The sequence below is a fragment of the Hylobates moloch genome, unplaced genomic scaffold (genome assembly GCF_009828535.3).
Source record: "Hylobates moloch isolate HMO894 unplaced genomic scaffold, HMol_V3 SCAFFOLD_6, whole genome shotgun sequence".
Classification (NCBI taxonomy): Eukaryota; Metazoa; Chordata; class Mammalia; order Primates; family Hylobatidae; genus Hylobates; species Hylobates moloch.
The window spans coordinates 36,951,365-36,979,295 of record NW_026652281.1 but is presented as its reverse complement, the minus strand read 5'-3'; the positions used below and the strand labels follow the sequence as shown (position 1 = coordinate 36,979,295).

The 27,931-nt window shown below is 38.9% G+C and overlaps 1 protein-coding gene across 4 annotated transcripts; it reads right to left on the bottom strand.

The window, feature by feature from the left end:
* Positions 1–131: 131 nt before the first annotated feature.
* On the bottom strand, positions 132–27,931 carry NREP (neuronal regeneration related protein). Of its 4 annotated transcripts, XM_032156679.3 has the most exons (5): positions 27,307–27,322; positions 26,883–26,926; positions 25,528–25,588; positions 5,164–5,241; positions 132–453 (listed from the first exon to the last, which is right to left on the bottom strand). In XM_032156679.3, the coding sequence occupies exons 3-5, from the start codon at positions 25,528–25,530 to the stop codon at positions 328–330; spliced, it is 207 nt and encodes a 68-aa protein (XP_032012570.1). In that variant the 5' UTR covers positions 25,531–25,588; positions 26,883–26,926; positions 27,307–27,322; the 3' UTR covers positions 132–327. The 4 variants fall into 4 exon arrangements, with proteins under 4 accessions (XP_032012570.1, XP_032012566.1, XP_032012567.1 ...); XM_032156675.2 differs by lacking the exons at positions 25,528–25,588; positions 27,307–27,322 and adding an exon at positions 27,679–27,931; XM_032156676.2 differs by lacking the exons at positions 25,528–25,588; positions 27,307–27,322 and adding an exon at positions 27,692–27,768.

Sequence of the window (27,931 nt, the reverse complement as noted above, 5' to 3'; positions counted from 1 at the left end):
AGGCAGGAATGGACCGGTTCTGTGAGCGCGGTGGGAGTTTGAGTTGTGGAAGACATTGTTGTAGCGAACCAGGCCTGAAGGCCCACCTGTAAGGGTTGTAAACGTGGATTCACAGTGTGAAATTCTGAGCGTTTTCACTTGAGTCAGAATGATTAAAAACTGGTTTGATGATACCTATTTGTCCACTGTAAATTCTCTAAAGCAAGGCTCAGAGTCCCATAGTTTCTTCTTATACTTGATGATTTACACAGAAAAAAATCCCATATATGATACCATGACCTCATCAATACCCATACACCATATGTAATACAAATGGAGGTGTTATGATTAAAAAAAGTGGAGGTAACTGATTCTTGGGGAGCGGAGTTCACTGCTGCCCAGTGGAGTCAGGGAGGCAGCGTTTGTCTCATCGTTCTTCTTGCGGTTCACTTCCTTTGGGACAGGAAGTCTTCCCTGCAAAGCAGGCAGACCCACACACAGACAGACACACATAAAAGACAAAATTAGTCATGCTTCTGAAACCATTTTTTAAAATTTTGCTTTTCCTGCCCAGCCCACATTTTACCCTTGAACTCTTGCTGTTTTGCAAAACAGAGTTTACATATTAAACACAGTTCACCTGAATGTAAATATTAGGTCTGTGAGGAAATAAAGTAATTAAACACTGGCCACCTTTGCTTCAGTAGAATGAAGTGCTTCTGTCACAGTGGTGCCAGCCATGTGTGAGGCAGCATTCCCCAGTGTCAGGTTTCTTGGGACAGTTTCTAGTATCAGATAGGGCCCAACCTTAGACTGGGTGATAGATAGATACTCACAGGAGTGTCAGTTGATTGATTAAAAAAAAAAAAAAAAAAAGAGTCCAGTGGGTGTGATGAAGAAGAGTAACAATCAGTTTTCTAATATGTAATAAAAATATTTAAAAACGTATCTCAACTTGCATAAATCTTATCTATGTATGGCTTATTCTATTGGCAATCGGCGCATGCCAGAAGTGGCTACCAAAGATGGGAAGTGTCGGGGAGAGAAATAACGTGAGGGTGCCCAGACAGCGGTTGTAGGAAAGTGGGGGCTAGTGGGGAAACCAAGGCCAGAAGAGAGTGAGATTCAGCTCACCTAGACTGACTTACTGGGGCTATTCTAAGTCTCTCCTCACAATCCTGATGAGTTTTTGTGTTTCTGACTAGAATAACTCAATCTCAGTGTGACTACTGATCCGCCGCCACGTGGCTTCCCGGACACACTGCTGCAGCGCCAACAGTGGAGAGGAGCTCCATCACAACCAGACAGCAGAAGCACAGCACAGTGAAGCCCACCTGCCCACATGACGCACAATAAAGGTATTAATTTACAACAGATAGATTTTATGCCCTGTACAGGTATGAACACAGTGAAGATTTGACGATGGTCTCTCTTTCAGCTGAACTCTGGAGTTTTAATTACTGACATTTTCTTGGAAAAAATTATCCTTTGTGGTTTTAAAACATGTGGGTTTTGTTTTTTTTTTTTGCTCAAGTCACATGTTCTAACAAGATAGTTTTTTTTTTTTTTTGAGACGGAGTCTTGCTCTGTTGCCCAGGCTGGAATGCAGTGGCGCAATCTCGGCTCACTGCAAGCTCCGCCTCCCGGGTTCACGCCATTCTCCTGCCTCAGCCTCTCCGAGTAGCTGGGACTACAGGCGCCTGCCACCACGCCCGGCTAATTTTTTGTATTTTTTAGTAGAGACGGGGTTTCACCGTGGTCTCGATCTCCCGACCTCGTGATCCGCCGGCCTCGGCCTCCCAAAGTGCTGGGATTAGAAGCATGAGCCAACAAGATAGTTTTAATAAGCCCATTTGACTAGATGTAAAGTACTTGGATTAAAGTGATAATCTTACTATGTGGCCTATAAATTAACACATCTGAATTTCTTTTTAAGAATTCAGAAACCAGTAACTTCCAAACAACTTGAAATTGAATAAATATTTTCAGCAACCCAGGGGTGAACTAAATGCAACAGATTATTCAACTTTAAAAAGTCTTACTTACTGTGCAGATTTTCCTTATTAAACATCTGGTATGCCTCAATTTTTTACTTAAAAGTCTCAGACTTTGAGAGCATACAACATTTTTTGGACATATATAACCATGATGTACTTTAATACTCCAATCTGAGGTTGTAATTTTAGAGGTTGTTTTGGTATCATTAAATACCAATGGGACCAAACCAGAAAATTAAATAAAAATATAATTCACCACTCACACACCCTTAAGGGTCTAGATTCAATTTCCAAAAGCATAATATTGGGTAGTTACTTGCAGTTGTGAAAGTAATTTCAATCTTGGAATCTTGGTACACAATGTCAAAATTAAAAAAAAAAAAAAAAAAGGAAATCCACTATAATCCCAGTGTCTTAAAATAATCCTGCCAGCCCGACCCCACCTCACCCCATAGTCAACCAGTTACCATGGTTCAGGATAAGACAAACTTAGGTTTTGGACAAATGAAGAGTTCAATGGCTGTTAGTTGTCACAGGCAAGAAAGGAAGGAAAACCAAAAGTTGATAAATGTTAACAATTATACTCTTTACACAGCTTGCCTTAAAACTGCTCCCGTTCAGACTTACTCTGTTCAAAAGTGAATATACAGAACATTAGTGTATCTCTCTACTTAAATCTCAATCTCAGTACTAATCTTCTACCTCCATGAAACATACACAGCAAAACAAAAGGAAGAGCTAGGGATTTGGGAAGAGGCACTTCCAGAAAAAAAGAAAGTGAAGATCATTTCAGATTTGAATTTACCATTTTTACCATTTTTTCCTAAAAGAAAGTGAAGATTATTTCAGATTTGAATTTACCATTTTTACCATTTTTTCTGTTTCAAGGTCCCAGATAATATACATTTCTTCGTTTATTATTCATTTTCTGAGTGCCTACTATGGCTGGAGTACTCTATTCGATTTTAAACTTATAAGTGAGATTGAAACAGAAACAGTCCCTGCCCATCTCACCCTTCATTAACTTGCTGTGTGGAAGACAGGCATACGGACTGGACCCTCATGAGGCACTGGCAGTAGGGCCCACAGGGAGGTGTGCTACTGAAGCACCCCGAGGGCCCGGAGCCCAACATGCCCGTGGAGAGAGGTGCTCCTGAGGAGACAGAGTTCTGTGCATCCTCCCTATGGAGTCCTGGATTTACTAGATTTCAATCCTCTTCCCCTGACTGATTTCAATCCACACACCCTGCCGCTATTTTTTTTTTTTTTTAATAATAGGCTTTCTGCCCCCACTAAAGGAATTTTAGGCTTCTGCAACAAGTGGAGGAGGCATTTTGAATATGGGACACAAAGAAGTCTTCTTTCTCCAGATCCAGAAGTCAGGCCTTATAAGAATTCAAGCCAAAAAAAGTCATCCATGGGAAAAACGGTTCTTCTATCATGCAGCACACATTTGTGCCAACAGAGCTGAGGGACTTGAGTAATTCAAGAGGCTAGGAGTTGGGGGGCAGATGTGTCCAGTGGCTCCCACAGCCCCGCCATCCTGAAAGTCATGCCCGTTAATGTGCCTCGGGGTGGATCAGCCCTCCCGACAGATGACTACTAGGAAATTAATACCCAGTTAATAATGTGCTTTGGACCAAGTAAGTCAAGATTATTTTTCCTACAATTATACAAAGATATGCTTTTCCAGAAGGGAACTTCTGGAAAAAGAACAAATACACTATGCTTAAAATATTATTCACATAGTTAGAGAAGAAAGAACTTAAAATAGCAGAAGAACTGAATACCATGATCTACCGTGCCACCCTTGGGAGCATGTCTTTGTGTGGGACAAGACCTAGCACAGCAGGGCTGGCTTTCTAAGAGTATGGTGAGGCACCACTGAACTCATCAAGGATCTGTGCCTAGTCTTGCCCCTCTGGTTTATGTCACCAGTATCAAAGAGAGAGGACCTTTGGATGCCTGAATGAGGCAAGAACTAATGCGAAGGCTATACTTCGCTTTGTTTTCATATCTTGCCCTCAGCTGCCTTAAGAGAATTATGCCCTGATCTGGCACAGTGATGAATGTCTACGGTTATACTGCTGCTGCCGCTGGTGTGCTGCTGGTGAGGTGTGGGTGTCTTTTAAGGAAAGCGCTACTATTTTAGCTCTCTTCCACTCTAGCTCTACAAATCAGTGCAAGTCTAGTTCAGGCAGGGCCAAACCATTTTGTTCACCTACTTTCCTGCCAGTGATTTCAACCTTGACCTTCAAAAATGCTCTGCAAGATTAAAAGTGATTTAAGATTGTTTTCTTTCAGTGCAAACTGCCAGTTGATACAACCTCTTCAGTTTCTGCCTGCCAGTATAAGATAGGGAATTGTTGAGACTATTTAGTGTAAATAAAATAATTTCTTAAACATTGAAATACCAGTAACAGCTGGGGGAGGCCTCACCATTAGTCAATTACACTTATGAAACTTTCAAATAGAAATTCTATTTTCAGTGGATTCTGTTTTTATTAACTGCAAAATCAGCAAGTCATTGGTTAAAAAGTACACTCTTCCTGCTTGAAGTCAAATAAGTATTTACCCTAAGAGGCAAAGTCCAGTATCTACAGTAAAAACTGGTAAGTAGTTGTTTGTTTCAGAAATTATGCTAAAATCTAAAAGATAAATTTTACAAATTTTCTTGAGGCAGAGAACTGCCACACCTAAGATGTCAGAACAATGAAACCATGTTAATAAAAAATGATTTTTAGGCTTAAAAATTAGAAGAAATGTAACAGTTTTTTGTTCCTCCCATTTGCTTTATGGATAATCTTATCAGACCTTCAGACTTTATTAGCAGACAATTATGTCATCATCTTATACTTTTAAGAAATCTTTTAGTTTGATCATTGTATTTGAGTTTGTCTAACCAGAAATGGAACAGATTAAAAACCTGTAAATTGTACTTTGATAAACTGATTCCATGTTTTAAATGAAAATTTTTTATTTATGAAGGAAGATAATGTGAACTTTAAGTCACAGGACTTTAGGATATTTTTTAAAAGTACATTATTTCCAAGGTCATCATAGTATCAGATTAATGGATTGTTATAGCAGCCTATAATGGGTATTAAAATAAAAAAGCTCTGATATTTTAAAACAATTGTTTCTATATTGAAAATAGTGTTAACAAAATGGCATCTAGGGATCTTACCTTAGGAAGCCTTCCCTCCATGTCCTTGTTTGGAAATGGTTCTTGACTGACCCAGACAAAGAGTTCTGGGTAATAAACCTATAGAGACACAAAAGCATACACATTCAGATTAAAAACAGGATCCACTCTGAAACTACATGAGATAAGCTTAATGAGCTCAATTCTCCTCAGTGGTTACTTATTCCCAACTGCAACTTAGAGCACTGGGGAAACCATTAACTCTTTCAAACTGTTAGTGTGCTTCTGAACACACACTGCACTCAGGAGAGTTTCAGCTCGATGTCTTCCAAGATTAAGTCCAATAAAGCAGAGATATCAATCAATGTTATTTTTAGCAGGCAAAGTAGCAGCTTAATGGTATGCCTGGCTGAGTACACTAAGTCATTGGGGAGGTCTAACTTTCAAAAGAGTCTATGATAAGTATCCTTGCAAAACTCCATCAAACACTGCTAAGGGTTATTCTGATCATTTATAAGAAAGCCAAAGATTATGAACACAATAAAAGAGGAAAGAAAGCAGCAGCCCAGATTCTCTCCAAGTCTCTGTGGCCAGTGACAACACATTCTGCCCAGCTGCCTGAAACAGCCAAGTGTCTGAGGGAGGGGCGGGAGATAGGTGTCATCACCATGAATGATTCAAAGAATACTAGCTGATGAATTCGGTGGTGGGAGGGGGTGGAGCGAGGGAGTGGAACTGAGTAACTCTTCTTTAAATATACAAAGATGATTAGCATAAGGTTGCCGACCAGCTGTTCTCCATCTTCAGTAATGACAGGAGAGGGGAAAGGCCTTAAAATTACAACTAAGATTTGGGTCAGCTCTAAGGAAGAACTCAGCATAAGAATTGTCAAATTACTAAAAGAAATTAGAGAAAAACTGTGAAATCTTCTTTAAAAAATTTAGAAACAGAATCCAACAACCATCTGTCAGGGCTAATTCACATTTAATATAGTCCTGATTGAAAGCAGAGTGAAATTAGGTTAAGATTCCCTCCAGATCTGATTCTCCAAATTCTGCAATAAATAAGCCTCACATTTAATAAACAACAATTAAGAGTCACATCTCATTAACAGATTAACAAACAGACTTAGATGTGTGTTTAGATTTTGGTTTTGGAAGCCCTAATTGAGGTAACCTAATCATTGAGTTGACTGTAATGCTTGGTATACCCTGATCAATCCATTTTGTCAGGGGATCTAGGGTAGGAAATGTGGATGGCTAAGTGTGTTCACTCATCGGAATAACTAACTGAACAGTAACTATCTTTGCTCTACACCAGTGACATTTATAGCACATCCTAGCTTACAAAGCAATTTTGCATACATTACTTAATTTGTCCTGATACGCCAATAATACTGGTCTTACCATTAAACAAATGAAGAAATTGAAACTCAAAAAGGTCAACTTGCCCCAAGTCACACAGGTAGTGTAGGGTAGGACTGAAACTCACACTAGGTTTCCAGATTCAAAACTTCAGTTCCTTCCACTATCCTGCTGCCCTCGCATTATCCCAGAATGCAAATCGCCTACCACCGCTCCCTCAAAATTATACCAGTCCACAGCCGCCACCCACGTTTGGGTCTTAAAGAGAGCTCATTCTGCAAGAGCTAGAACTATTTTCTTTTTGGACTGGGTCTGTTTTCTGAGCCATGTGGTTCCCCCCACCCCAACCACCTTACTTTTCCACATATTTCCTCTCCTGTGCCCAGCTCCTTCAGAAAGTAATCCACCATCTGCCTTGTTTGGGACAAGCAGCCACTTCTGACATTTCCTTTATCGAGGAATGGGTGAAGAAAACAAAATAATCTCAAATATACAGCTTTTTTCAGACTTATAACAAAGTCACAGCACACAAAAGCCCAGTTTGGGCTCAACTTTAGGGGACCCCAAATTTGAATCTACTGTTAAATTCACTTCATATAAATGGATATAAAGTGATTACATTTCTATATTACCACTTTAAAAATAATCATATTTCAAGTACAGTCTTAAAATATTAGTAAGAAATTAAGTTCTGTTGGAGACCAAAAGCGTTGATAAAAGTACAAGTAAAAACTTTGTAGGCATAGGAAGCAATGAAAAGCAAGGTCAGGTAAGTATTGTCATTCTTGTGTTCTTGTGCTTTTCTGGGATATTCCATTTTAACGAAATGACACTGATTTAACATTTAACTTCTAAGCCTCAATACTAAAACCACTCAAGTCTAATTTGTAGGGGAAAATAGCTTGCCTTTCAGAAATTATTACACCTATTCTAACAATCTGTTGTTCTAAGAACTCTCCATTTGCTAAAAAAAAAAAAAAAAAAAGCCAATGACTTTTGCCAAATAACTTGGGAACATGAATATCTGACAGCAGAACACATATGACTAAGGAAACTTTCTCCCTCACTTCATATTTGTTACATTGACTAAGGCATTTTTTTTTTAGATTAAGCATTTTTAGCACATTAGGCATTTTTTAGTATTTGGATCATAATCAATCATTGTATACTTTTAGAAAAATGAACGTTGCTTTGGCCTTGTGGTAGTCTTCCAATCTCCTTCAAAGTCAGAACCTTAAGCCAAAAATGGCAGTGACAGAGGAGTCTCAGTTACATTCTTAAAACCTGCTTGGCTGGTATCTTGAGAACTCAGCATATCCCTAGACATAGTATCTAAAGGAGATATTTAAACTTTTCATTTTTTTAAGCACAGCTAGTTTTAAGAAACCATGGTAAATTACTGGAAACAAATACGATCTATCTGCATTACAGCATTGTTCTTTCTTATACCTGCAGTATTTTGAGACTCTAAAGTGAAGAGCTTAAGAGAAAAGATCTATTGACAATCATTAATTAATTACCTTTGCTCTCAAATGATTCAGACCTGACCTTTGGTATTCCGCAAGGGCCTCAACTTCCATTCCATTGCCAATGCTGGATGTGGAGAATGGATGGTCCCAAGCAACAATCATTTGCCTTTCTGTCAAAAGCTGTCTCAGTTTAAATGTACTGTATTTTCTCTGCCTCTTCTCATCGGAACATGTTCTAGTCTACTCTCCAGATGCTACTTCTGGCAGTCAGAAATAGTGCCACTTTTCAACTTCAAGTTTCTTACCAACCTTTGTGCATTCATGCAGCAAGAGTTCATGAAATAGCTGCAAAGTGCTGGACACTGTTTGTTAGTTTCTGGGAATTGCAAGAGAAACAGTTTCTGCCTTCTAGATGCTCAAGTCTGGGGGTGGGGCAGGCACAGCAGGGGTGATCAATCCACAAAAATTTACTTTCAAAAATGTGTGTTATGGGCTGACTTGTATCACCTCAAAATTCATATGGGGAGGTCCTAACCACCAATACCTTAGAATGTGATTGTATTTGGAAACAGGATCTTTATAGAGGCAATTAAGTTAAAATAAGGACATCATGGTGGGCCCTAATCTGAAGTGACCCATGTCCTTCTAAGAAGAGATTAGGACACAGACACACAGAGGAAAGACCATATGAAGACACAGGGAGAAGACAGCCATCTACAAGCCGAGAAGGGAGGCCTCAGAAGAAACCAACCCTGCCAACATCTTGATCTCAGACTTCGAGCCTCCAGATTGTTAGAAAATAAATTTCTGTTGTTTAAAAGCTGCCCAGTCTGTGGCACTTTGTTATGGCAGCCCTCGCAAACTAAACACAGTGTGCTTTTTAAGGGCAACAACGAAAAAGAAATATATAGGTTATGTCAAATGTAATAGCTGCTGGAACATCAACAGACTAAACAACAAACAAAACCAACATTTAGCATAATATCCAGTAGTGCTGTCAACAAAGGAAATGGGGGTGGCAGTGAGCACATCTGGGAGGGCATTTGATGGCTGTCTGTCAGAATCAGCCAAGGAAGACAGAAGGGTGAGGGATAAGTGCAGAATGAGCTCCATGCAGGCAAATGGCCCTGTGGCCAGGAGGTCTCCCTGCAGCTTCCAGGGGCCACAGCAGTAACAAGACCCACATGAACCCATGAGTTTCTGTGCCCTCAGTTTTCTAACTAACTAGTTCAGAATATTAGGAACTGACAATGACCCTATGACTGAAGCTTTTCAGTGCTGATAATTTGAGGATCAGAAAACTGGTAAGCTGATCTATCTATCTAGAGTCCATCTGTGCTTGCTGAACTGTAAAGCTGCCCATTCTTCTTGGTGCTCATCAACTGACACTCCAAACATGGACACGTGGCTGATACTGCATTCCATTCATTCATTGTCTGAATTCAAGTTTGTGTTTTTCATGAAGCCCAATTAAATTAACTTCCTTTTTGACATTTCACTGAATTCTCTATTGTTGTTTCGGTGGTTTGCATCTCGAAAATTTAAGCGTTCTAGGTATGGGAATACCTCAAAACTGTTGTTTTATTAAACCAAAGTTTGCATTAATCTTCACAAAAAGTATGTCTTCTTTTAAAACTGTTTTTTCCATGTATACAATAAACAACTGTTTGTTTTTGCCCAAATAAAATCCTCAAAACCCTCTAGAATACTATTCTTCCAGAAATCTATTAGAAAATCAGAAAAGCAAATCGTACCTTCAACAATTGAGAAAACAAAAATGCTAGTTTAAAAAAAAAAAGTAGGGGGGGAAGGAAAATTTTGTTACTTTTAATTTGGAGAATATGCAACGGTTTTGTTTGAATTCTGGGGAAGTTTGAGTGTTTATACTTGTCACTGAATATACTGGTTAATGCATCTTTTTCTATAATGCTATATTTATCTGACAGGTTGAAAAACAACAGAACGTCACAAAGAACCACACTGGTTTAAAATACACTAATCATGACTTGTATTTAGATATTCTTGATCAATTCTTAGGCAAAACCAATCTTACGGTTTTGAGTATAATTAATATACTTAAACCCACTATATATTTAAATATTACTTACAGTGAAAATGTGCTATTTCTTACTGATTCTCTTAAATGTATTGATAGTTGGGTAAGTTTCAATATTCTATCACAGCATAAACATTGGAAATAAAATATTCAGGGTTTTGTCCCTCCTTTCCTTCCTTCTTCCCTTCCTTCTTTCTTTCTTTTGAGTCTTGTTTTACTCTTTGGACAGTACATCATGAAAAATAACTGCATTTTTTAAAGTCTATAAAGTAATTAGCTCACCAGTAACTATTGCTTAGTATAAACTATTATTAATAAATAGCTGACAACTAGTGCTCCAAATTAGAAAAATGAAATGTGGGAAAATTCAGAGACCAGTCCTCCAAGGTCCTAAAAAATATGCAAACTAGATTATTGCTTAAATTATTTTTCATGCACCTTTTAAGCTTTTCATTTCAAAATTTGCTATTTATTTTTCAATGGCATGGTCCAAATACAGAATCAATCTAAAAGTTCTCTGACATGTTTCCTATCACTTCTACTACATTGCAGGTAAAATTTGAATCATATCTACTTATTACCTGTTTCTAAATTTGTATTTTCCGCTGTTCATTTACTGTCTTTATCAATATTTCTTTCACTGTTCTATGAGAATGATACTTAAAGGCAGGGTTATATCTTTTTGCAGAGGCTAAATACACCACACACATAAATGCTGCTTATTTCATTAGTTAACATTTTCAGAAATCTGCCACGAAGATATGTTGCATGGTTTGGTTGTTAATGACCATAACTGTAATATTATTCTTTATCCCTGATGCAGTCCTGTAGGCTTAAAGAATGCACACACGGGTCCTTCCTTTATAACTTAACAGGATGGGTATGGGTATCTGTCGCCTGCAATTAGGAAAGCCGACTAGGGCAGCAGAGGTCTAACCTGCATAATCAATTCTTTCTGCAGCAAAGGAGTATATTTCATAATCTTTCTGCCAATTAAATAGTATGTGTCTGTATGTGTACATGTTTTATTCTGCCTAGCTAGCCAGGAGGTTGTGAAATCTAGTACTGTAATTCAAGGAGAATTCATGTGCATATATATACACTTCCTTTCTGCAAAAACTCTTTGAAGTGGTGTTATAAAGAATCTCCCTCAAAAGCCACTGTGTTCCCAGGTGTTACTGGTCATGAGAGGGCCAAATGTAAACTGAAACCATAAATGAGCTACAAGGATCATTTTCTCTGAACATTACAGCAAAGATTAGACGGTGCCAAAAGATGATGCACTGTGCTGTCTCTCTAGAGACGTAGTCTTAGAGATCTGCCTAACCTTGTGAATGCTGCTTGGAGAAGCAGCACACAATGGGGAAAACACGTTGCCACTGGAAGACAAAAAGATGAGCCTGCAGAACACTGGGCCATTCAGATGATGTACTAACCTCTGCACATTCTGGAAAGCAGAATAAAAGTGTTGGGGCTTAGGTTGGCAAGCATTCTGGCTTGGGAGCTAAATGAAACATGCACTGACCTAATTTAAACATACATACACACAGACACACACACACACACACACACATACACTGGAGCTGGCTGTGGTAACAATGGGTAATTACAGAGTATGCATTATGAACACCCAGCTACTGCACTCTATAGTCATAAATGCCCTCTTGCTAGAAAGGAAAGGAAGGCCTTTGTGGCACCTGCTGACACTCCTTGAGTTTCATTGCCCGGTAAGTCCTCAACGTGTACAAAAAGAGGTTGGGGGAGGCAGCTGTGTTTCAATAAGGAAGACAATCATGGCTCACTAATTGGTTAAACCCATTGGCATTAGCTTCGCTTCGGGTGCATATTCCCACTACGGGCACAGAAAATGTTCATGTTTTATTAATATTATGCCACAGATGATGTTACTGTCCAACATTACATGTCAGGAAGGCAAAAGATTTACAATTCTTGATTTTGTGAGTTGGGGTGTCTGAAACAAGCTTTGCAGACTTTAATAGTGGAATCCTCTAAATTCACTCTGCTCATTGTGAAGCCATCTTGAGAGGCCACTGATGAATATGTGGGAACCTGACAGCTGTGGAATTTTATTTCTAGACTTTAACTAGGCAGAGAAAGGAAATCTCCTTGCTGGCAACAAAATGAAAGTGTTTACATGTGAAATTAATCGTCAGCACAAAGAGATTTCACAGTCACTCTGTTCCACAATGTAATATTCTGCTTGTTTGGCTGCTGAGTCTTTTAAAATTTTATTTCTAAGAATAATAGCAAAGACTTTCAAGGGGGGGCAAAAAATCAAGTCAGGAGCCAGCCACAAAAGGTTAACAGAATTACTCGACTTTTCTTTTTCACCACTACTTAAAACCATTCATTACGTGAGTTTTCTGGGCTTTGATGGTACATGGTTCAAGGCCAGGTGCAGCAACGGCCAGCTAATTCAAGCACAGTGAACACGGAGGTCAGCTGCAAACATTTATGTTGTGCAACATCGTGTTCCTCTCATTCCAGCCCCATTCCTTTCCAATAAGAGCACATTTAGCACAAAGCAATCCACCTAAAGACTCCATAAATCCAAAAAAGGGAGTCACTGATCGAGGAATTCTCAGATTTCTGCCAAGGCACCCTCCCTTGGACTGGAGGTCAGCCTGGTACAGTAATCGGAGCCAAACTGTGGACTGGACTCAAGGAATTAAGTTCAGCACTTCAAATCTTGACTTTTAATGGGCAATTTTTCTTTTCAGCAATGAAGAGAAAACAAAGTACAAATGGCTGGTAACAGCCCAAAGTAAACCAGGAGAAAAAGTACAAGAATAAAGCTTGGATACAAATCTTATAAGTAATATCTAAGAGCCTTTCCAAACAATGGGAAAAAAATAAAGCAGCCTTTTTAAAACTTGGTTTGAGATTATGCAGTTGTGAGTGAACAATAATAAAACAAAGGCCACAATACAAGATAGTTGCTCTCTTTAGTGAAGAAAAAAAAAAAATAATAATCAGCCTTTGTCAGCTTGCAGCAAAAAGGCCCCTCAGGCATTTAAGCACAGCATAAGCTTTTCTTTGCCCCGGTGACCTCAAGAAATATGTTAATTCAAGAAATATGTTAATAAAATCGTTTACCTCCCTGGAGTGGAACCAGAATAAATATTTACTTAACACATCTGAGTTCTAAGTCTGGACCACCTTATTCCATTATATAAATTGGTTTTAATTTGTAACTAAGAAATTAGGAATATGACATCTCGTGATGTTTCTCCTACTTTTAAGATATATTAAGAATTTAAAAAGAAAGAAAAAACTTGAATACTAATTCTATATTATGCCCCAGCACACCAAACTGCACTTGTGAATTTTAGAATGGTATTATTCACAATTGAGAGTAAAAGCTGTTGATATGCTTTCTAATACTAGACATCTGGAGTAGCAGGGCTTTTTCCAAGCACATTCCAAGGTTAATGGGAAACATCTAGACTTGCTTTTATTAGCTGGTTTGAAGAATTTTAAGTTTGCTATGCCGAGTTTCACCTTCAAATAACTATATGAAGTTTAATTTCTAGTCACCAAGAATGCTATTTTTTCTTTCCTTCTGTCCAAAAATTACTGTGCTATCCACTAAAATCTTATGAAAAATTTCCCCCAACAACATGAAAGAATAATTATTCAAAAATACGATTTCTTTTGTTAAAGCCTTCAGTTAACGGCTGATGAGGTAAGTATTTACTTAGACATAGGATTCTGGATTTTTCTTGGTCTGGGTGGATGAGATAGCTACTTGCTTTGAAGAGTCTGAAGATATTTCAAAGCATTCCTCTTGTTGACATGTGCAAGACAGAGCTTTCCAGAAAGTCTGCATTTTCTCCCGAAGTGCTCATTCCAAAAGAAACTATTCACTCTTTCCATCAATGTACCCTCTTCTACTGGTAGCTGCAAACCCTTCAGCATTTAGCTAAAGTTATTTCACAATTCAATGCTTGTCTTGCACTGTCCTGGTCATTTAAAAACTGGTATCTCTTCAATAGCAAATAGTATCATAACAGGCCACTAAATTTGGAGGGAAAGTGGTTTCTATTGCAGAAGAATGTAATTAAAATTGGTGTAAATCACAGGGTACAGAATTCTTATCTGGTAAGAATTCTGACTTTTTTTCTAAGAAGAAAAAATATATCCAGATCTGTAGCCACATGCTATTTAAATGCTCAGGACAAAAGGAGGCCACTAAGAGGCTTCTTAGAAAACTGTCAGAAAACTAAAAGTACAAGAGGAATAGAATAGGGTTAGAATGGATATGCCCCTGCACACCACCTGGGTTTTCAACCCCTCTGGGTGGAGCCAAGTCTGATTAAGTCGAGGGCTTCTCTCTGATTAGGGATTTAGACCAGCAGTACCATGTGAGGCAGAGAAGACTGAAGGGAGGAGCTCCCAAACCAAACAGATGTGTTTCAGGGCTAGTTGTCACCCAAGAAACACAGGCTTCAAGAGTTGTGAAAATATCTGCAAAAAGAATGCCAAACTAGTGGCTTAAGTTCCCTAGAAAAAGAATCATCGGTAGTTTAATATGAAAAAGGTAGTAGTGGAAACTCAGGCCTTCATTCCAAATTCTGCCTGTATTTTCCAACAAGAGAAGACGTCAACCACAGATTTTTCCCCTCAGTCTTTCTTCCATTGTAAACCAAACACCACAACTATACTTCTCCAAAAGGAGGGAACTATGAGCAATAAACAGGAGTAGTTGGAACACACAGAGACAGAGTATGTAAATTTGGGAAGCCACAGTTTTCTGTAGAAATGCATAATACAATCCACTATAATGTTTTGTTAACGTTAGGCATGTTTTCCAGGTGCACTCATTTAATCTTCACAATGTTACCGCAAGGAAGAAATAAACCCATATATATAAAGCGCTGGCAACAGGAGGATCAGGCACATAAGTAAGCAGATCTGTGTTAGCTACCATTATCATCAATGTCACCATTTTACAGATGAGAACACTGAGGGAGAAGAGTCAGGGAACCTGCCCAAGGTCTCCAGTGTTCATGTGTTGCTACAGTCATGGAGGAAAGACCAGTCTTAGATTAACAACTTTGGCTTGGCTACATTAAGACTTCGGATCTAATTAAACCCAAGCAATACTAGTAACCACAGTTTTTTTTGTTTTTTCAATGTTCCCTGGAAGGAAATGTCCAGCACAATATAAATATGTAGCATCATTTTTATGCTAATAACAAAATGCGTTTGCTGAGAAACCACATTGTTTTATATGACCCCCCAAATGAACTCTCAGTTCCTTCTCAGATGGCTACCAATGGACAATCTAATTCAGTATAGCTTTCTCTTTCATGAAATGCATTTGCAATCCTGTTCACTATAACTTTGCTTTTCAAAATGATAACTCAATTTAAAAACAAACTGCTTAGTTAAAAAATATTTTATCAATGATCTGCAGACACACAAACCATATACTGCATAAAAATATGAAGTGTTTTTCTTCCTCTCAATTGAAGAAAATAAACACTTTTCAGACAAGAGAGGCAGTATATAAACTACTAAGAATGATAAATTCAGGAAGAAAAATAAATTTAACCAGACTCCATTTGGAAACCTTTAATTAATGTATTAGAAATCCAGCCAGTTCTAAAGATGGACAAATGGAAAGATGCAGATGGGGCAACAAACTCATTACTAACATCCTAAAGGTATCAAATAGTAAATAATTAGGTATGCTGTATTTGATCCTCATATTGCAGGTAGAGTACTGTATTCAATCACAGTCAAAGATGTGGTGACCCTCTGACTTCATCTCAACAACATAACAGCTGATCAATTTAGTAAAAATGCACAGTAATTATCAGATGAATTGTTTCTATGATGCAAATAACAAACTTAATTGGATTTCTGATTGAACTGATTGTGCCAGTGTAGACAGTCAAGGCTCATATAGTAAAATTAAAGTTCAAAAAGTGGTTCTCATTTTTTTTAAAAAAAAAAAAAGGAAAAACAGGCTTAATAAAGATTAAATGAAAAGATGTGGAGACTTGTCTCCCAGACCTTGATAACAAGATCAGAACAATTTAAGATTCTATTATCAAAAAGTGAAAAAAATATGCAAGGCCAGGACATTTCATGATACATATTTAGATCCAAGACTCCACAGGGCAGTAAGAAATGGAGACTCGGTTCTGGTCCACAGCATCCAGGCTTTGGAAAAGTTAAATCCAATTAATAAGGGACTAAAGTTGTGAAGATAAGGGCTCAGAGATATGGACAGAATTTTTGATCCTATATTAACTAAAATGGCTAGGTATATAATCTCAATTACCCAGTCAATTAATAAAGAAATATTTACTAAGTATTTTCTGCAGGTATTGAATATTTCATAGGCAGTTTTTAATCCTGTACCATTAGCATCTTATCAAAGAGTAAGTCCCATTAGTTTGGGCTGGAAATATCAAAGTAGCAAAGAAAATACTTTTTCAAAAAGATTTTTTCAAACTAAGCCACCAAATCCTGGGAAGTCTATTCAGGAAAGGGGTGGGCTAGTTAGTATGATTTATCTATTCAAATTCTAATTCTGTTAACAACACAACTGAAATTCCGATACTGCATGCTTTTAAACAGTGGGTAAATTCCCTGCACAGCATTCATTCTTTAAGCTACTATTAACTGAGTTCCTCTGATGCAGAAGGCACTAGGTTAAGTGTTCAACCACGTGCTGCCTAACCCACATAGCACACTGATCTACTGACACTCAACAATGTCTGGCAAATGAGCACAAGAACAGACTTTGACATCATGGTCCCAATGAGCCTTTTGGGTGGCTTTCACTAGGATGACTGAGTGGGAGGCATGAAACGGTACTTCATGGAGGAAATAGTATCAAACCCATACTTGGGTCATGTTTATAAGCACCTTAGTCAATAAGTTTTATCCATATAAATACTGACTAGTTTTCCCTTGATAGTCTGAAAGTTGGCTGGCAAAGAAGCAGTATCTTCTCCTAATTTCTACTCTTTCCTGTCCAAGAATAAGTTCTATATCAGACATCAACTTTATCCAATGAAAGTGTCCTCAAAATGCCTGGACCCGTTTTAAACAAGACAACTTTTGTAGATTTCTCCTTGTTCAGCCACTGGACTGCAGTACTTTTCCCTGCTGGAATTGTATCAAACTCAATTCAGCAGGAAGGCTGTTACCTGCCCCAGTAATCAAAGGATATGGTGTGTGATGGTGATCTGAGTAAGAGCTGGGATGGAGGAGAGAAGAGCTGCAGCTGGCAGCCACAGCAAAACTTCTGTGCACATTATGAGTCTCCCTGTTGTTTTAATTACCTATTGGTGAGTCTTTGGCTCGGCATTTTTATTGGCAACAACTACTTGGCTATTCCCCCTTCCTTTCCAATCAATGGCTCTGGTTCCCAAATTTCAGTGAAAAGGGACAGACAGACCTTCCTTTCATGCCACATTCTCTTATGTATTTACTCCTTCTCCTTCTTGAATATAAGTTATATTTATATTTTGCTCCATGAAAATAAGGAGGAACACTCAACCAAGCAGTCTAAAATCAGGGATTTTAAAATATCTCTAGCTAGATTATCATAACACTTTCAAGCAAAAAGGCTAGATTAGAAACCATTCTAAGGTAATAATGGGCAACAATTTTACTTTAAAAGATTTCATTACCCTGTGAAGCCAGGGCAGATTTGCTCTACTGTCATGACTGCCTCAGTCAGACTACTGAGACAAACTGTGCTGCCCGCTGGAAAAGCACCATTAATACCCTCATGCACAATGGCGCCCCACAGCCAATGTTCTGGATAAGATGTGTGGCACTACCCTAAAGTGATATTCCTCTTTCATCAGACCATACCAACCTAGCTTTCTGGACTCTCAGGACCTCTTCTGCCTAAAGGAGTGCAAAAGAAAGGAACACAGAATTTCAGGAGTCATTTTTGTAGTGTGCTTAGATCTCACTTAACTCTTCCCCCTTACTTCCCAAACATTTGAGCCTTCTAAAATGTTCACTGAAAGGCTCTTTTCAGTAGTAAATTGTTCATCAGTGTCTGTTCATTTCATTTCCTGGACTGCCTGACTTATAACCGAGCTATCACAACAGTGCAGTGTCCAACCATAACTCATTGTATGATACCAAAGTGGGCCACCTGGTCCTGCCTAGAAATAACAGATTGTCATGTATCCATGACCACTGACTCATTCATTTATTCCGCAGACAATTGTTGATCACTGAGGATGTGCCAGATCCTAGTTAGGTATGGGAGCACAGATCAGACTGGTTCATGGTGTGGGATCTATTCCAAGGTCTCATTAGGAAATGTCAATGAAGGTTAGAGTTTCCTTTCACTTTGTAGAAAGAGAACACCAAACCACTTTGTAGAAAGAGAACACCAATTTCTCTACAATTTCATTACTGAAAGTTCTCTCTCAGTAATTAAACTTTTCTACATCTGAATTCACCATCCCACTGATAGAGGAAATGGAAAAAAAAAAGAGGCATCACAGCCTCAACTGCTACCAAAAAGGGAAAGGTGTTGCTCAGTTACTAAGTGGTCAATATTCTTGTATCAAGTATACAACCTTGGAGGGTAGAAAAACATGCAGAAATAAGCCAGCCCCAAGAAGAAAGTTAAACATGTGATAAGCATACAGAGGAACATAAGAAGATTCCTGTTGGATGTACTATGGTGAGTTTCAGAGAGGAGTTGCCATTCAAATTCAGTCTTGAAGAATGGCTTTATTTTGTCAGGAGGTGCATTCCTTCTAGAACCAAGTTAAGCAAAGGCACAGAAGGAGGGAATCCTGGGGCAGTTTAGAATAAAAAGTAGCCTGGTCCCTCTAAGAAAATATAATCCACTATGGCTAGAAATAAAGGATTAATTCATATAGTTCCTGGCATATCTGTCAAGCCACAGAAATAAAACTTAGGAAGTTCTAAACTAAGCAGGTGAAAAAAAACTACTTGAAGGTATGAGGTGGAGAAGGCATAAAGAATTCAAGGAGCAATGCTTACCTATGTCACTTTTACTGAGAGATTTACAGACAAGTACCACCTCATCTAAAGGGGTTAAAAGAGCTAGTCACATCATTTCATGTTGAAAATCTTTCAGCTGATGCATTCCAAGGTAACGTTCTGTGCTGTTTATAACAGATTGCAGGAAAAAAAAAAATCCCTCTTAGACTTGGCTTTCCTCGATTTTCATCTATCATGTGATGAGATTCTCTTTGGTTGGTCACCGGACTACTGACTACATTAGTAACAGCATGTAGGACTCAAATTATAAACAATTTTATTGTGATGACGTAAGTGTTGGCTTACATTTTCAATAAGTATGGTTAATCAGTAAGAAATGGAAAGAGAAAAGCAGCTGGGTACATGGGGGTGCAACTGATCAGCACATGCCAGCACCCAGTCAGCCTCACAGGAGGGAAGCACAATCCTTCTATCGGGGAGCTTGCAAGGCAGCAACATCCTCTCTGGCCAAGCAGACACTGCTGAACCTGCTGGGATATGCCAATGAAAGTGCTGCCACTTTCTCAAGAAAAAGAAGATGAGCATGCTCCCTTTTCCCTTCCCAGTTCCTTCTAGCTAGAGACCTTTCTTCTCTCCACCATTCCACCCCAGCCTAAGGGGAGTGACAGGGAGCAATAAAGTAAGCTGTACCTTTAACCAGAAAGTGTAAGTGAGTGAGTGTGTGTGTTCTTTCCTGTTAAGCACAATCAAAAGGCAAAGAACCTGAGACAGGTTGGTAACCTGAGTGAGAGCTCTGGGCCATCTCTAAGATGCCTGCTCAGTGGCTTCCTATTGCTTAGCACATCAAGTCCTTGACTTCTAGGTCTAGTTTTTGAGGTCTGTCCTTGACAGCACAGAGGTCCTAAACAGGAAGGAAGATCTCCCCTATGATAGTAAAAAGGTATTATGCTTACGCTTGCAAGCCTAACTGTCTAATGCACTCCTTTTATCTGGAATACTCATCTCTCTCATCTAAATCTACCCAAATATTCTTAATTCTTCACTCACTCAATATAAGAACTGGTCCTAAGTCCTAGAAATAAAAAGCTTAATAAAGCATAGTACTTACTCTCAAGGAGCAAATAGTCCACTTCTAAGTTTCAAATTTTGTGCCAACTCCAATCAATTGTTAATGGCATCCTGGAACACTGTATTGAGGATTTTGAAATCATACTCAAGCTGAATAATAACGAGTGTCAAGGTTGATTAGCAATGTCTCCCACATGTATAAAAGTTAGTGATGGAGATAGCCATGTATTTGCTATTTCTGGCTCCAGCTTAGTTTCTACCTTCTTAATATAAGTTTTCCACTATCCCCAATCCCCAGTCCTCACTAACATCACCCGTACCATTTAGCACTAGATTATATTGTTTTACATTGTTAAGTTTGCTGCGCATCACAGAATCACAGAAACAGATTCTACTGAACTAAGTGAAGGCTAGAAAGTTCCAATACTGGGAGTAAAGCTCCTCTTGGGTCCGGGCTGCAGCAAAAGCTGCTGTGAGCTTTAAATACCACAGCTGGATCCAACCCAGAGAGATGGCATCGCACCACATTGCCAGAGTGTGGCTCTGGAAGCTGGGAATGGTTAGCCATTGCGAGCCACGTTCTTTTGGCAAGTGCCACATCTTATGGTTTCACCGCATTTTGTTTTATCCCTTTAATAATGGAAAATAATTTTCTGTGTAAACTAAAATCGCATTCATTTCGGCTTCCTACCTCTTTTAAAAAAGAGGTTAAGGATACAAATTACTTCTAGTTCACAAAAACTAAACACGATTAAATCATTAAGAATTTAAAAAATTCAACTTAATAGATGTTAATATGCATAGATGAAATATTTGTTGAGCTTCTACCATATATTTAATACTTTACCAAGCACTATATGAAGTTTATAAACCTTCTGGGGCCTATAATCTAGTTGAGCAAGGAAAGAAATGCATATGATCCAACTAACAAATAATGCCACCCCAGTTAATACCATGGTATTACTACTAATAACTGAATTGATATTTAGAATTTAGCTGAAAGCCATGTTAATGCTTAAGTCCCAAACCATTAGGGCTGTTAATACTTTTGCACTAACAGATAACTTTCAGGATCACTGCTATTTTTTAAGCCACTGAGATGAACTATTCTTGAAGCTCTTCCTAGGTACAAAATATGTTCTAGAAAAATCTATTTCAAGTAAATTTACACCCAATAAATATTTTTAGCAATCATAATTTCTACAGATGTGGACTAAGAATTTATGATTAACCTGCTATCCAGTACAAAGTAGAGGAGCCTTTAAAATTGATATATTGTAATATATCTTAACCAAGATGACATAATCCAAGTACATTAAATACATTTTCCTCTGGTATATTCACACTGGATTTGCTGGTAAGATTTCCTTATCCCTAGTTTTTTCTTGTATAACACAGGAATTATACAGATAATTCAGGCAAATCCTTCACTCCTACATCACTCCAGCAACACGTGGAATTACCAAGATGAATCAGACAAAATCAATTTTTTGAGCATAATTATTCAAATAATTATTTCAACCCTCCATTTCACTTTGGCTATGAGGATATGGCCTTAAAAGACTTTCCAACCAGGAACAGCACTAATTTAAAAAAATGGAGGACCAGGAAGTTACACCAAGGATCCCCAGTCAGCCCAGTGCATCTGAATGCCATACCAGGTGTTTAACTGACCAAGTAAATTAATACTTCAAAGTATAAAATTCATTAATAGCCAAGTATAAATTTGGGTTTTACTCATTTGGTTTGGCAGAGTGTTCATATTTTAGAAGTATATTTTCCTATTTTAGAAGTATTCATCTCAGGATTTAAAACAAAGTAAATTTCTTCAGTGTATTTATGATGATGATCTGATTTACATCTTTTAAAGAACTGTATCAGGTTAAAATGAAATGATACTCGGAACAGCTGTTTATTCTAAGATTGCTGCTCAAATACCTTTTCCTACCTGAATTATCTCTATAGCTCAAGAGGAAGCTGGACTGGGCTTAACCCAAATAGACTATCCCTACTGTCCTAATTCCTCAAATGATTCCCAATTCTCTCCCTCACTGTTCAATGGAAACTGTGGTGTAAAAGACAGTACCATACAAAATTATACTCTTAGGTACTCTTCAGCATCTCCACAATCAAGAGTCACTGAGCAACTGGTATATTTACATTCTAAGCCCAATGGTACAAGCTATGAATAGGACCGCATCCCTCTCCAATCTTTGTCTTTTTCTTTAAACAAGGAAACCTTATGTTAATGGAGAGATTATTGAAAGAGTCTTCTTGTAAGCCCATGAATGCCACTTCACAAACTGTACAGAAAGCAGAGCTCTATGAATGGTACAATGGAGTCAACTCATCTGTTTTAAAAGCTCAGCATCAGTCTTAAAGAGAACTTATATTGTTCCAATTCCTAGGTCTCTGTTAAAACATAATGAGCCCAAGCTTATGTCACTGTGAGTCCATGGCACACACACACTGAGAGGCAAGTTTACTGTGTAGAAGGCAATCATGTTGAAAACCAGGACTTAACCTTGACATTGGACTAAATAACTTATTTTTTCAAACTATTCAATAGGATCATCTATTCATTCGGAACCGTTTTCTTCTCATTAACTTATTCGAAGCAAGTGCCTTTAAAATAGAATACCTAAATAAATGGAACTCATGTAAAATACAATCATAGCAATTAAAATTTAGCAAAAAGCCAAATGTAAATTAAAGAAATGCTGAAGACTTAATATCCTACTAATTGCAAAAAAAAAAAAAACACCAAAAATGTGGGGGTGGGAGAGGTATATTTACTAGAAAACCAAAAGTTGGAGAATGACTTATTGAAAAAAATGTTCCGTTCAACTAAGATACAGCAAACTATACTCAAAATTGACACTTTTAACAGTACTCTTGAGTTGCACAACCCTAGGTGCCACCATGCACAACTTTATGTAAACAGCACTCCGTGCAGTGGCGTTCAAGGAGGCCCATACACAGAACACAGTGTGATTGGTGCCTCCTAGAGCTGCACAAGTTGATTTTATATATATAGATGATATATATAGATAGATATAGATGATATATAGATGACATATAGATTATATATATACATATATATAAATGATACAGAAGGCACTAGAGAATCCTTAAGTGTCTCCACATTATTGTTGTAAAACATTATCATTTTAGGTATGTAAAAAGTCTAGATATTGAGTCACTGTGTTATATGAATTCTGGAATCTACTAAATAATTTCTGACACTAAAATGAGCTGATTATAAATTTGTATTTGAAATAAGCCCTTTACTAAATAGATAAAATATAAATTTTATCTGAAATTAGATCCTCTTTAGCGTTTTAAATTATGTAACTGGAAATGCAAGTTTAACAGGAAAGCCATGCTTATGTATTTTCTAGAGGTGTCCAGGAGATAAATCTACTGCTTTACTAGAAGCAGTTTCCACTGTATATGGGCTAAGTCTTCACTCTAAGTAAGCCAGTTACAGAGGTCCACAAAGTAATTCCAGTTTTAATCAAGGAAAGAAAATTAACTTGATTTTGCCAAAAGGGAGAAAGGGGAGATAAAAGACACCTCTAATATCACTTCTTAAAAAAAAAAAAAAAGTGAAACCTTTTTTTACATTAATATGCGCAAAGACTTTTAAGATCTCAGACTTTCCGGAAAAAGAGAATTGCTAGAAAGTTACTTGGAATCACCCACAGACAATAACTGTCAGTGGTTTCATTTCAGGCAATGGGCTTGTGCCAAAAGGGACTGACATCTTGATGAAAGGATCACCAAAAAGTTGTAAGAATTTTTTCATGAGTAAAAATCCTTCCAGGAGCAACAAATTGTGATTTCCCATTCTGCCACCATACATAAACGACAACTGCAAAAAAATTAACATGTAATAATAATTTGCATTTGCTTTTCTGCATTCAAATGGTTCCAACTTCCACTCTCAGCTTTGGCAGGCATGCTTACCGTCTACAAAGCTCATTCTACTTACTACTACAGAACCATGATATCTTACTCTTTAAGCTTGATCTATAGAGTTAGTTTTGGTAGGGTCCATAGTCATATTTATGTTTAAACTGGTCACCTGACATATTGCAACATACATGAAACCTTTGTGATCTATTTATGGTCACAGAAAGTAGGTAAGGTTCTGAGATAAAGAGCTTGGAGGCAAGGTGATGTGGCCAGTCACAGTAAAAAATAAGTAAACACAAATACTTTACAGCAGTTGATTTTATTACCATCCTATTATTCTATGACAAGAATATTCATATTAAGAATTTAATATGAAGTTAGGAACCATTTGCACAAAACCCATTGATTAGCTTAATTTTATGTTCACTTCTTTGGTCTTTCTACCTCAAGTTCCTTAATTTGATCATTTTCAAACAAGGTCCATGTGGTGTTTGACACCCACTTGTTGAAATGACAAGTGACACATAAAAAATAAAACACTTGTTAATAAAAATCAAACTGAACTCATTTAGCTGCCTGATTCATTTGTCTCCTTGGAAGCTTATACTTGGGTTGTTCTCAAAGAAAACATCAAAGATATCAGATTAAATTTTGATTCATTAAATTCCACCCTCGTTTCAAAGAAAAAAACTAAAACTAAATTTGGATATCACACATTCTAAGTGACAAAGAGGTGTTTTAAAGAGTATAAACATCTGCAGTAGGACACGCTGTACTTCACTAAAAAGTTTTATGCCATTTCTATTATTTTTTTAGTTCATCTTATTTCCAAACAGGAAATTTTTCATAGATGATTAATATACTTATTCAGCTGCTTTTAATGTGTATTCTTTCTGTTTCTTTAATCAGTAATCAAACATTAAACTGCATTCTCTGTGGATCATAAGCTTTGTCAGAAATAGTTATACTTTTATTTAGAGGTTAACATGCTTGACTTCTAAAATTGAGTACATGTCTCTCATAAATGAAGTTATAAATCAAGAAAAATAACTAATTATATTTAAATAGATGGGGTACATTAATATAAAAATTCATGCTTTTCATCTATATTGCTTTAAAGGATAGCATATACAGTAGCTGTCTGATCAGCTGGACAGACTCCTCAGTTTTGGGTAAGTTCGGGCTAGCTCTAAGACCCAAGGCTTTGTTTGAGCCGTACTGCTGTCACCACCTCCATGCGTGTCACAACACATCACTCTTCTTAAAGAACCGAACAGTTTCTGTTGTTCAAATTAAATAAATCCTCACTTCTGAAAGAAGAATTTTAGTTTTCTATTCAAAATAATTGCAAGTCAAAAGAACTAATTTACCACATCCAATTCACATAAATTGCCATACTCAACGCTCCCAGGAGCTGGAGATAGAACCTTTTAAAGGTCAGATGGGGTGTAGAACAATGAAGGGTTGAGGCGGATGAAGATGGGTGGTTGATATTTATATGTAACAGACTGGTAAGAAGTACTGAGAATCTCCTCTGATGACCAAGTCTTACCATTTTGAGAATCTTAGTCTTGGGCTTCTATTCTCCCTCTCTTCAGTCCAGGGAGACCAACCTGCAAAATATGTTTAAATACAGTAGACACATCGCCTCACTACAAGTCAGCAAACGCAAAATGCCTCTTTAGAGGTCACAGACGAATAACCATTTTCTGTGGTTAAGTTACATGCAAATTATTGTTAACTACTGGGATTTCTGAAAGAGCTTTCCAAGTGGCCTATAGGCTTAACTAAGGGACAAAGGAATCCCTGGTACTTGGCTTTGCAGAGTCCTGGGTTATTCTTAGTGTTTGGTTCATCTTTAAATTGCATGAGTTCAAAAGGTTTAGCAACTTAAAAGTAGAACCAAGTGATAAAAATAGATTGTTTTCTGGCTGCTCTTTGTTCCCAGACATACTACTGGCAGTATATTTGCAATCAAGACGACAGAATAGGAATCAGCCTTCCACCGTGTAGTGTAATGCCTCAGAGTGGATATTTTTGGAAATGGCACTGCATTACATAACCTTCCGTGTTTAAAAAAAAAAAAAAACCTACACGGGGGGGGGGTGGGGGGGAGTCAGGAATATACACCATTATGTCCTTCTCCCTAAACCAAATAAACATTAATGTACACACTGCTGCAGTGATTTACCCTCAACCTTTATGTTATCAGAAGACCGCTCTTTGTTAACACAGTTATGACAAAAATTAAGATGAATGGAGAAACTAAAAGTTCTCAAAAAGGGTATCATTCGCGCTTAGAGTTTTCCTATGTTATTATAGATACACATAAATGCAAATCAGATTATTATCATCACCAAGAAAAAAACAGTCATTTATTTTTAAGGCCCTCCCCGCCAAAGTTCAACTGCTTTATAAGAAAATGCAGAAAAAAGTGCTGCAAGATTGAATGCCTAAGAAGACCCTCGGAAGCAGCAGCATTGAAAGAGTAATCAAGTGTAAGGGCGGAGGGACACAAATTCATTTTATGAAAGGGGAGGAAAAGCTTGCATGCACCAAAGTGCATTTAATGCAAAGAAACACAACAGTTTCTAACAATGCTTTAGGAGCAAGAAGAACAAAATTAACCACACCAACAAGCACAAAACCCCACCCCTTCCCAAAAGAATTCATTTCTCCCTCTGAACTTGTGCATTTTAGAAAAAACCCAAGTTAAATTCCAGCCTGAATGCAGCACGACCAAAATGCCAGAATTTCTCCAAGGTACACGCTTCAGCTCTTTAAAATTTAGAGGGAAGAAGCATGAACTCTGCAGGGTTGGAGGGTCCAGCTAAGAGCAACGGCAAGGAATCGACACAAAAGAGAAAGCAGCGCTCCCAGCCGGGGATAGGAATGGCATATACTTACAGACAAAAGCCCCGCTCCCTGTTCACTCTCTCTCCTCTCTACACCTGAAACACAAATGTGGTTGAAAAAGGGCAACATGCTAGAAAGACAGCTTGGGGGGGAGGGGGGATGGGGGAGGGAGGGGGAGGGGAAAGGGGTGGAGGAAGAGGAGGGAGGAGGGGGAAGGGAAACAAAACCCAAACCGGCTTCACTTCCAAGAAGTGCAGCCTTGGAAAAAGGAGGAGGAGATCATCTCCCTGCCTCGCGCTCTCTCTCCAAGAGTGTGTGTGTCTCTCTCTTTCTCTAAGAGTCTCTCTCTCTCCCTTTCCCTCTCTCTCCCGCTAGTGTGCTAGTGAACAATGAGCTAATTCTGATGGAGCTGGCGCGGAGCCAGCGCCCCAGCCTTGCTGCCACTGTGCAGCCGCCTAGGAGCCAGACTGCTTACTCGGCAGGAATCGGCGGCTCTGGGCCCCGTCGGCTAGCGGCCAACAGGCGCGCGCGCGCCCCGACACCCCGCACCCGCGCCCAGGGCGCCCCGCTCGCCGCGCCGCCCCCACTGCACCGCGCGGCGCCCCGGGGAGACAAAGCGGACCCGCAGCTCTGCGCCCCGGCCCCGCCCCGGGAGCACGGCGCGCGCAAACCCCCGGCCTTCCTCCCCGCCCCCGGCCAGCCTCTCCGCCTCGACGTGCGGTTGCTTTTCAGACAAATAAGGAGGCGGAGGAGGCGGTTTGGGGGCGCGCCAGGCGTGAAGGCGGCCAGGGTGCTGCACAGCCCGGCGGCCCGCCAGGGCCGTGGGGAGAGGCGGCGCGGCCCGTACTGTAATAATAAACCTGCAGCAGAGGGCATCTGAGGAAAAGAGGACGGCGACGGGCGGCAGCCGCCTTCCTTTTATGTGCCTGTCCTGAGCGAAGCAGAAAATGGTGCCTGCGGCGGCGCGGAGCCGCGCTCAGACACACAAAGAGTCCGCGAAGCATGGATTTGCACACGGCCTCGGGTCGGACCCTGCCCCTCGGCTGGGTACGCGCGCCCCGCTCTCTTCCGCGGGGAAGCCCGGGGCGGGGAGCGCCCCC